Consider the following 11148-nt stretch of genomic DNA (forward strand, 5'->3'; position numbering starts at 1 on the left):
TTTTCGATTGGTCAACTACAGCTCCCTGTCCAACACGTGAATTAGAAACGCACTGTCGTTTTAAGAAAGGAGAGGCGGGGTAAAGAGGGATGAACTGTCCAAGTGTGCTATTCCCCATAACACATACAGTACGCCTCATCTTGTCCAGGTGGCGCAGATTGTTGTCAGAATACGGCAGTAAAGCTACGCTGGCGTATCCACATGAAGGAGCAATGACAAGCAGATCCGAGGACGGATCTTTTCTGCATTAAAAATACTGTTATTTAACTTAAATTGAAGATTAATCTTGCTTATAACATATTTTTCAACTTCCACTATGGCAGACTTCAGGACCTTTAATGTTGTCATTCTTGGAATAGGATTTCTGCTGATATTTACTGCTTTTACGACTTGTGGAAACATTGAAGTAAGTCGTGATTTCTTATTAAAGACATTACGAGGGTTTTACTGGAGTCGTAAAGTTACCTAGATAGCTTTAAACAAAACGTATGTACTGTATTGATTATATGCTTATAGTAAGTGTTGGGGTTTGTATCACATATAATGTAAGCTTTTGAGTTTCGGGACTACATTTAAGTCACATGAAAATTAAATGTTTTCGTAATAGTTCAAATTTTGATCGCTTTACTCAATCTACAGTTACAGTATACTCTATTTTGAAATGGCAAATGTTTGTCATCTTTCTTTAATTAGGCGACGGCGGTAAACTGTAATGTGTAATAAGGTCCTTACAATCTTCCGATGTAAACTTGCATTTGCTTTTTTCGAAGTAATCGAAGTGAAACAGTTAAAGATATCTAATTTACTACTTGGTTTCTTGCAGAAATATAAACTCGGCATCTCCTGCTTAAGGAATTAAATACATCATGTGATTTAAGCCAAATAATGGGACCTTTGTTCCTCACATTGCCCCATGTTCTTTTGGTATCTTATTACACACTTTTAACTTTTCTCCACATAGATCAATTCTTCACAAAGACATGCCAGTGTCAAGAGCCTAGTTTTGTGTATATCCAGCCACAGGTTTTTCAGTTCAAAACATAGCTGCATTTGAAATGTTAAAACACGTTATCTTCATATTCTCAAAATTACAGCATCATAATGAAACTTTTAATTCCATTGTGTGACATTTAGAGCATGTAGAATTTGTATTTTTTTAAGGAGAAAGCTTTTGTTCTTCTTTGATTTATTTTAAGCTTTTATTTTTAGCAAACAGTTATTAAGAGTTTGGCCAACACTACGTTTGAGGGCAGTGGTTACAACAGGTAAGGCAAGACTCATGCTTGTTTTTAATTTATTTTGAAGGTAGACACTGTAAAATCAGGGGTGAATAGCCTGACTAACAAGCCTTGTCATCTTCTCTCCTTGTAGTTTTGCTATTATCTACGGAGTTTTTGCAGGTTCTAATTTTATAGCTCCCTCGGTCATTGCAGTAATTGGACCTAAACTGACGATGATGCTTAGTGGACTATTGTACAGGTCAGTGTCTTTGAAAATAGTAATTGTCTCAAAATGCCATACCCTCCAAAAAGAACAACAAGCAACCCATTTCTACAGGGCCAGTGTGTACGGTACACAGCTCTGCACTGTGCTGGAGTGTAGCTGGAGTGAAAGCACATATTTTCACAGCCAGAATAATAATTGCTGAAGTTGGGCCTTGAGGTTGACCATATGACACAAGTTATTGGTTTGCTCTGACTTAATGTTTTATAATATGTATAGCTTGAATTTGATGAATTATCTGTGTTATCTGCACATTGCACTGGGAGTAATATAGGCCAGTTACCAGAAAGCAGGTGGATGAACAGAAATGAAGACAGAAGTGAGGTTTGTAAAAAATGATGCTGTTTGGTATGATTCATGCACTGATAAATCAGTGGTCAGTTTTTTTTTCCCTACAGTGGGTATATTGCTGCATTCATCCTTCCTGCAACATGGTCTTTTTACTTGACTTCGTTTCTCATCGGTGTGGCTGCAGCTAGTAAGTAAACAGCTGTTTAACATCTGTGTTATTCATTCTATCACTTACATTTTTTTTTGGCCCAGTATTATTTTACAGAACTGATGTTTAGGTTTTGGAGGGAAGGAAGCCACACAATGTGGACTAATATTTCTTTAATAGTCTTCTACTCTGTTCCCATTTCGTATTGCAAAGCTAGCCAACATTTAATTTAATGGAAATCAAAGTCATGTGGGTTTAATGTCTTCTGGTAATATTTATAAATCTTGTCTAAATACATCAAAGTACAATGGAAGGTATTGTAGTCATTGTGTCTTCTAGAAATGAAATTATTCAAATACTGTAGCTTAAAATTGCATTTTATTTTATTTACATTATGTTATATAAAGCTAAAACAATAAAGCAAGAGCATTGGTAATGCAAAATGTTTGTTTTTAAAGATACCGAGCTTTTATGGAAAAGCTTTAAGCTTTTATGGACTATGTATTGGAGTTTTCTTGGCAAGAAATCCCTTGCTGGTCAAAGGTTACAGTGTTGCTTCCTGGTGTGTGATACCTGCTTTTAATGAATAACTGATAAATTCTGGCGGCAACAACTACTTATTTGTGAAATGAGAAATTTATAATTATTGTTAACTTCCTTGCTCCTTGAAGCTGCAGGGTCCAGGTTTTGATTCCTCTCACAGATGTCTGTCATAAGAACTTAAGAAAGGTTATAAACAGGAAGAGGCCAAATGACCCATCTCACTTGTTTGATAGCTAGAGGTTATTTCACCTGAGGATCTCATGCAGCCGTTCCCTGAAAGAAGCCAGGGGACTGGTTTTAACAACATGAGCTTTTCCCATGCTCCCATAGCCTGTTATGGAAGAAGTCCCTCCTGTTGTTAGTTTTAAATGCACTTTCTCTTAGTTCTCTGGGTCATGTTCTGTTGTTGAAACTGTGTTTCATTTCCATCATTTCTCCACGTGCTCCAGTTTTCTCCCACTCCCCAAAGACATACTGGCTAGGTTTATTAACTAATTATTAATTTGATTGATGTTTTATGTAAGGAACTTACATAAATTATGTTATAGTCAGATGATTTATGGATAAATTAATTCACGTATTGGTGAAAAAAACTGTTTTATTAGAGGAGCAAATTAATCTGTTTCTGTTGTAGTGGTTTATGAAATTCAGTGCATACTATAAAATGTGTTTGTTTTCAGATTACAGGGTGTCAACTCAACAGGTAGGTGGAATATGCTGACAAACCGTATAGCAAGAAACAGAATGTAATAATCTTCAAATAATTAGAATTCGGTAGATTTTATCTAAATATTCATTTAACCTGCGCGTACACAAATTGTATAAGCTTGGTAATTTGAGCAGTTTCAATTTTTAAAATTCAAAATATTTTATCTGTCATATTTATACAACATATACAGTACACACATACTGCAGATGTGGTGTACATATTTATATATACTGTACTTAAAAATATAGTAATTAAAGTATATAACTTTTTAGTATTTATATTTATATGCACACAAACAGGTGGTTAATGTGTTCATAGAATAAGTTATTTAACTTAATCATAGTTATCAATTACCTGGCTCAATTCAAATATTATTTCTTCACAACAAAAAATGTTTAGCATCTTGGCACATCCAGTAGAGGGAATCCCAAGATGAATCCCACTCAAGAAAGTGGAAAACCTGCATATTGTGTTAGATAATGGCAGTGGGCAGCTGCTCTTTAGTGTGAGTGCGTATCCACTGAAGATGTCCTGGAGTCTGGATACCCTCTTGATGTCATCATGGATGACATAATTATCTGCCTTAGTATTGGTGGATCATTGCAGCAAGAAAGATAAGATGGCAACAGAGGATAAAATGGAATAAACCTTTAATTGTTCCATTGCAGTAAACTATCAGTGCTGACAGCAATGTGCTGCTGTTTCATAACAACACACCTTTACACAATGCATCTTTTGGTCAAGTCATCATTTAGAAATGTGACTTTCAACAGCCAAATCATCCATTCAGTAGTCTAGAGCGGGACTGGAATAATAACTGTTTTGAAATCTTAGTGCTGATCTTTGTTGTACACATTTTACAGAAGATGAAAATACAAGGCCATGCTAGCAGCAATCTAGACAGCTTGCCAGAGATGAGAGCCAGGTACTTCGAAGTCAGGTGATTGAAAGGTGATATGGAGACCTTGTAATCAGAACCATTATCAATACCTTTGTCTATGGACATATTGACCCACATAATGTTATCAAATTTATTAAAATATCTTCATATCTTTTATAAACACACAGTATAAACAGAAGAAAAAAATAGTATTGTAACAAATGGTGAAAAAGTAAACATTTACCAAGCTAAACCATATTAACGTTTTGTTGCAAATGCTATCCATACCTGCCCTGTCATTGATTTGTTTAATTTGTCCAGTAGGCCGCTTCATGTTTAATATCATGACACCGTTCTAATTTCTGTAGCTGATGTTTATTTGCTAATTGGTGTATAAATGAATCACTTTGGAGAACCAGAACACGGCAATAAATATGTGAGAGATCGTGGAGGAGGGAACAAGAAGTGGTATTCAGGGGTATAAGGGTATTCAATTTCTAATCCAGTGTTAAAAATGGTCAAAATCCATTAACACCTCTACGTTTTAAAATCCTTGATTTACAGCGCAAACCCAATCTGTCCTAACACAGTTGTGACCTGAGGGAATGTGATGTTTCTCACGGCTATATCCATAATATCACAGCTGTTCAGGCCTTTTGACATGAACAGTTACATTGGTGCATTGGTGATGATTTGTTTTTCAAAATTTTGAATTGCAGGATATACACACCCAAATCTGAAAATGACACACTTTTGTCATCTTCACTCAGGATACCCCAAATTTGAAAGATAGCCCCTGTCCTAAAAATAGGACTGAGTTTTGAACTGAGACATTCTTTCACATGGTCCTACTAGTTACGGAGTCTGTGGATGTATATTTCCTACAAATTAAGTTGGGCTATGACTGCTTTTGTGTTTTGACAGTGTTGTGGACAGCTCAGGGAAATTTCCTGGTATTGAACTCTGATGCCTCCACTATCAACAAGAATACTGGGCTGTTTTGGGCTCTCCTGCAGTGCAGGTAAGCCTTGGAACATTGTTACCATTACAGACACAGGTTATAGCCTGTGGAATGTAAATCCAGTTCAGTTACTGTACATATGCCGTGCTTTTTCTTTCAGGAAAGGTAGAGGAAAAGTAGTGTAGCAAGCTGATACAGTTTTTGGAGTTATCCAATTGATTTTTCAGAATTATATAAAGGTTAAGCTTGCGTCTAAATAGATTATGCTTAAGAGTATACAGACTTTGCTACCTGCTATTGAGAACTTTTTCAATGTTTTTTAAAGACTGAGCATATGTTTCTCAATTCCAGTATGCTGTTCGGCAATCTATATATTTATTTCGATTGGAATGGAAAAATTACAGTAACAGGTAAGGCTCTTTGCCTTAATGTCTGCTATGAAGCCTGTAGGATTAATTTCATGACAACAAGTTTCCCTTAGCTAGAAGTGAGAAGTTAACCCTGTCTTTTTTTTTTTGTTAAATGTTTTTTGCACCTTGCAGGTAAAAGAGTAGTACCTGTGTATGCATTGTCAATAAAGTACAGGTGCTAATCTTATTATCAGCAGCCACACAGACACACCATAGCTCTCAATTTACTGCATTCAGTGTGGGTGGCATAGTATACGTACACCTTTTGGATCATAACTAACAGGTTGTGGGTTCAAGATCTCTGCAGACACTGATGTTGTACCCTTGACTGAGATGTTTTACCCTTGACCTTTGAATTTGCTCTAATTGCTCCAGCTGTATCAATAGGGACCAGCAGTGCTGGGAAGTACTCCTTGTGATGGATCTGTGTTCCATCTTAGGAGGAAAGTCACATGTTCTCTAGTCCTCTTAATAATACAGAAACCAGGATGTGCTCTGGCTCAATCATCTGCTGTGTATCTGTTGTGAAATTTTGTGTTGCTTTGTATCTGTTGTGAAATACCCTTTTACTTCAAATTATATTGTGATACAGTATTTTCAAAACTCATCCAATAGTCCTATTTTTTTCACATTGCTGTTTGTCTTTGCAGATAAAGACAGAATGACTGTGTTTGTTGTTCTGTTGGTCCTTTCTTTGCTGGGAACACTGAGCTTTATTGTTCTGAGAAAGAACTGTGATCCAGATGAAGCCCCGAATGAAGAAATTGATTCCTTGCTTCCAGCAAGCATGATGTAAATACATATGGGATTTTATCTCTAACTTTGTACAGCTTTCTTCCAGGACACGTTAATGGGACACTAGATTTCAGTAATTCTGAAATTCCACTGTTAGAGCGAAACAGGGGCTCTGATGCAGATTGATTTAAACCTGACTTCACAGTACTACTAAGATTTCATTACCCTTGAGTGGTTTTGACTAATGTTGTTTAAGTTACTGTTCCTTTTCCTACAGTTACAAGCAAAGAGCACTTTCTGCTGTTAGAGAGGCCACAACAGAGTTCAGTAAGTACAACTTAAAACTGCACCAGTTTGTCAAGTTTTTGTGGAGACAAAGTCATAAAAAATAAATAGAATATTAACATTACATTCATGACTCTTTGCTGCCTATGTTTATTTTCTAATTGCTTCCTTCCTATTATCAGTTTTAGAGTCTTTACTAGATCCCAATTAAGCAAACTGTTACCTTTGTTATAGCATGCTATATACTGTATGTACTGTATCAACTTAAGGAACAGTCTTTTTCATAGGTTGCTTCTTCAAGGTTAGGGTTTCCCAGATGTTATTTGTATTTTATTCTGTTACCTGTGTGTGGCACCCTGCACTTATCCATCTTAAATGTTAACAGTTAAGTTTTTACCTAGTTTGTATTAGTATTTTTGGGATTTCCTTGACTGCAATGTTTCCTTGTGTTGGTTCATACCATGTTGATACACTAGTATGTTGACTGTAATGTTGTTTTTGATTTTTTAGGAACAATGATTAACATGTTTGGCACTAAGACCATATTTCTTCTAAGTTTCTGTATGGCTTACAGTGGTAAGTACTGTAAATATCTAAAAACAGCATTATTAAAGCAAAACAACAATACTTACTTTAAGCCCACAAACTGCACTTTTGGAAAAGCTGCAGTATTACTATGTTAAGACATTTCACAAAAATCCTATATGTTCTTTTTTCAGTTTCTTTTACTCACTGAGTAATTTTGAAAGGCCTTGCTAATTCAGTGATATCTTCAGTTCAATATTCTATATCTGATCATTTTGTAGGCCTCGAACTGACATTTTATAGTGGCGTGTATGGGACCTGCATAGGAGCAACAGCACAATTTGGAACTTCAGCCAAAGGCCTAATAGGGCTCTCTGGAATATTAGTGGGAATCGGAGAGATTGTCGGTAGGTACTCTGTTATAGAACTTAAGGTATTGGTATATTATGTTATTGCCAAGGGAGCAGGAGACTGCACACTATCTTTGTTACTGCACCAACTAGTTAATTGAAATTAGAATATATAGGAAGTGTCCGTCTTCCTGATAGTAATAGTTATCTGATTGAGCCTTCTCTTACCAATCATTTATAGAAAACAGCTGACAACACTGTCATGAGGAATTAAATACTTCTCCATGTGAGAATATTGGTGACCACATCCATTCCAGTTCTAGGCACGATCACATGAGTCAAGCACTTTGTTTTGAAAGTTGGTTCATAAATCTATTGTTATTTTTAGGTGGTGGCTTATTTGGGCTTTTGTGTAAGAACAGCCGGTTCAGACGTACCTCTGTTGTTTTCCTGGGAATGATGGTGCATTTTATCTCATTTTATTTAATTTTCCTTAACATCCCTGATGATGCCCCAATTGTCTTTGAATCTGTCACTGTGCTTGAACCCTACCTCACCCCCAGGTATGATTCATTCTCATTAAACTGTTTTGTTTCATACCCTGAATTGTAATCATTCTCATTTTAAAACTGAACCATTATTGATGATGTTTCTCCTAAGGTAATTTTTTATTACTTTTCTATAGTGTGCCTGTTACCTTGATGTGCAGTTTTTTACTTGGGCTTGGAGACAGCTGTTTCAATACCCAGATATACAGCCTCCTGGGGTGTTTGTATGCTGAGCAAAGCTCTCCTGCATTTGCCATCTTCAAATTCATACAGGTAATGAATACAGTCATGTACTGACACTCCTTGGCACCTGTGCTGCAGCTCAGTTCTCAGATAGTAACATGGGGTAGGGATTAGAGTTCTGCACTAATAATCAGTGGTATATGGGTGAGACATTTGTGTTGTGCCCTTGAGCAAGATACGTCACTTAAATAGCTCCAGTGTGTATGGGTCTCCAGGTCATCATTGTAAATGAGAATATATCAATTGGCTCACCTAGTAAAATAAGAGTACCTAATAGTCTATTACTACTTCTAATCCTAAATAACTTTTGTTGTACATAGAAATTTGCTTTATTTCCCTCATGTCCAGGACAGATGCAGTATTTTTAACAAGACATTTGATGTACAACAGCACTATTATATTGACATAGTTCAGGTGGGTAGCTGTGTCAGCATGCGTAGGGTGCAAAGGAACTAGTAATAGGTTTATTCCATGCTGAAAAGAGAAGAAAGAAAACACAACTGCTTTCTTCTCTTTTCAGCATGGAATAAACCTATTACTAGGTTTACTAACCTATTACTAACCTATTACTATTATATTGACTTTTGTAGTAGCTAATTTACAGGGCTACCCTTAGTTGCAAAATATTAGTGAATATACTGCAGTGCGTTACAGCTTCAGTACCTCTAATCTGCACAATGTGGTGGATCTATTGCAGAGACTATTGCTCAGTTCAGATTCCAGTGCATTTAGTGGAGTTGTACTGAAATGTCTTTTAAGATGCATTTATCAAGGTTCATCAAGATCACAGACATTAGATTTTCTAAAACCCTTGTAACTCTTGTGTCTTTATTTGTGTTGTTAAAGCTTACGGACAATGGTTTTGTTTGTGCCTTCTGAATACTGATATTAATAAACATTTGTTTCTTACAGTCTGTATGTGCAGCAGTAGCATTTTTCTACAGCAACTACCTACTGCTCTCCTGGCAGCTTCTCTTGATGGTCATCTTGGGCTTTGCTGGAACACTGTGCTTCTTCTTGGTGGAGAAGACACAGGGTATGTCTGCAGATTTACAGGAATATTAATTTAAGGAATGCAATCGTGTACATGAAGGCTGGACCATTTTTTAATAGTAAGCTCTATGTAAAATGTAACTTGTCCTTTTTTATTATTCAGTGTACTACAGCTAATAAAGGTAAACTAATTTAGATCTTAATTTCTAGGACATAATTTTTCACATGGTATAATGATGTTTAATGAACATCAAGTGCTTTTCAATGATAATAAAGTATCTACAGTATTTGTATTTATAAGTGTGATAATCCAGGAAAGGCAATCATATGTACAAATCAATGCATAATTCTGGAATAGCCTGATGAAATGCCATGAATATTCATCAATGTTATTACACTTTTCATGGGTGCAATTTTCAGTGCTGTGAGTTTTGTTACTGTATGTTGCACTTGGGTTGCTTTAAAAAAAATCTGAAAAAAATAATATTAGGTTTAAAAACATGTCCTGTATATCTTAAATCACCCTTGATAATTGCAGGAAGAGCCTTACACTACAATGCTATCTGGAAATAACAATCATGATACAAGAACTTTTAAGAAGCTATTATGTTGAAATGTCTCATTTGAGTGCTGTGTATGTGGATTTTATTTCCTAGAATGTAATTCAATGTCTACAATCATTCTCATTATGTGCTATGAATACCTAGTCATCTTTTTAATGTCTCCTGACTACCAAGACAATGGTCTTAAGTTTTGATCAGTATGAATATACTTGGCAAAATAGTTGTTGATTATATGTCTAACAATTAGTAGCACAGTGCCATTTTCTTCCTTACAATTCTTGGTTCCTGGGTTTCAGTTTGAGCTCTGGGACTTCTGGCTATTATATATAGTATTTGCAAGTTTTCACCTGATGCTACAGTACTAGAAGTCACTTGTGTGGAATACTGTTGGCTCCATGAACACCATGCCTATGCTGTAACTTTTACTGGTGCTCTCTGCAAGTGATACATGTTCCCCTGCATATTCTGTGAAGTCCTAACAGTTGTGCAGGTGATTACCCATGAATTACCCATGCTGCTGATGAGGATCTGAGTGATTCTCTCAATTTCATGGTCCCTTGACTGATTTGCACTTCATCTGAATTCAGTGGTTGTGAAAATTCAAGACAAAGTCCTAGGAGCTCCCAGTGTTCATTGAAAAAGCATGTTATTGAAGAACTGTCTGGCTGTCACCAGGCAAACACTGAAGTGACAACTGATTTATTGATCTTTAAAGTTTTATACACAATATTTATTAATGATAGTAGTTTTCTGTAATTCTGGTACACCCAGGAAATTTGAATTGTTTAATTTTATATTTGAGAGAAAATGTTTTCATAAACCGATATAAAAAAGTTTAGAAAAACACTAAGGTGTAATCACACAAATTTTTTATAGAAAAATCAATATAATGATGGATATTTATGACATGTTTTAACAAACCATTTACTACATGCTTGCTTTTGAAACTGAATATTTTTTATTAATATATTTAGCTCAGATGTGATAACATCATACAAAGTGGACATAAACTGTTTTGACTTTCATTCAAAATTGTCAAACATGCAAGAGTGGAAAGTCCATATTTTCATTTAACATTTCCTTTTGTACATTTTATAAAATAAAAATTACATCCCTGTGTTTGAGTGTTTTGTAAACCTACTCTAATACCTGTCTGTATTTAAAATGTATATGTAGCACTTTTCTGGACACTCATCTAAAAGCACTTTACAGGTAATGGGGACTCCCCTCCACCACCACCAATTGCCTCATTAACGCCTCTTCCAACAGCAACCTTTCCCAGGAGGTCTTCCATCCATCTCCCATCCTGCCAGGTGGGCACCTGCTTATTGTCAGTGGGTTGCCAGATGTGAATTGCAGGGTGAAATACAGTTGTATATGTGTTGTAATTTGACACCCATTGCCAGCAGCCATATCACCCTGCAACTCACAACTGGCAGCCCACTGAAGCTAAGCAGGTGT

The 11148-nt window shown here is 36.0% G+C and overlaps 1 protein-coding gene across 1 annotated transcript; it reads left to right on the top strand.

The window, feature by feature from the left end:
• Positions 1–146: 146 nt before the first annotated feature.
• LOC148818550 (UNC93-like protein MFSD11) lies at positions 147–10804 on the top strand. The gene is made up of 13 exons (XM_088936330.1): positions 147–406; positions 1210–1265; positions 1372–1479; positions 1902–1981; positions 4999–5095; positions 5387–5445; positions 6096–6237; positions 6458–6507; positions 6976–7041; positions 7272–7397; positions 7729–7903; positions 8026–8161; positions 9044–10804. Exons 1-13 carry the CDS (start codon positions 317–319, stop codon positions 9194–9196), a joined length of 1338 nt encoding a protein of 445 aa, XP_088792456.1. The 5' UTR covers positions 147–316; the 3' UTR covers positions 9197–10804.
• Positions 10805–11148: the final 344 nt, after the last annotated feature.

The sequence above is a fragment of the Atractosteus spatula genome, chromosome 18, assembly GCF_055471065.1.
Source record: "Atractosteus spatula isolate fAtrSpa1 chromosome 18, fAtrSpa1.hap1, whole genome shotgun sequence".
Classification (NCBI taxonomy): Eukaryota; Metazoa; Chordata; class Actinopteri; order Semionotiformes; family Lepisosteidae; genus Atractosteus; species Atractosteus spatula.

Coding starts and splice junctions, on each gene's coding strand:
- LOC148818550 (XM_088936330.1), top strand. CDS start 317: ATGGCAGACTTCAGGACCTTTAATGTTGTCATTCTTGGAATAGGATTT. Junction 6,508..6,975: donor AGAGGCCACAACAGAGTTCA/GTAAGTACAACT, acceptor TTGATTTTTTAG/GAACAATGATTAACATGTTT. Junction 8,162..9,043: donor CCATCTTCAAATTCATACAG/GTAATGAATACA, acceptor TGTTTCTTACAG/TCTGTATGTGCAGCAGTAGC.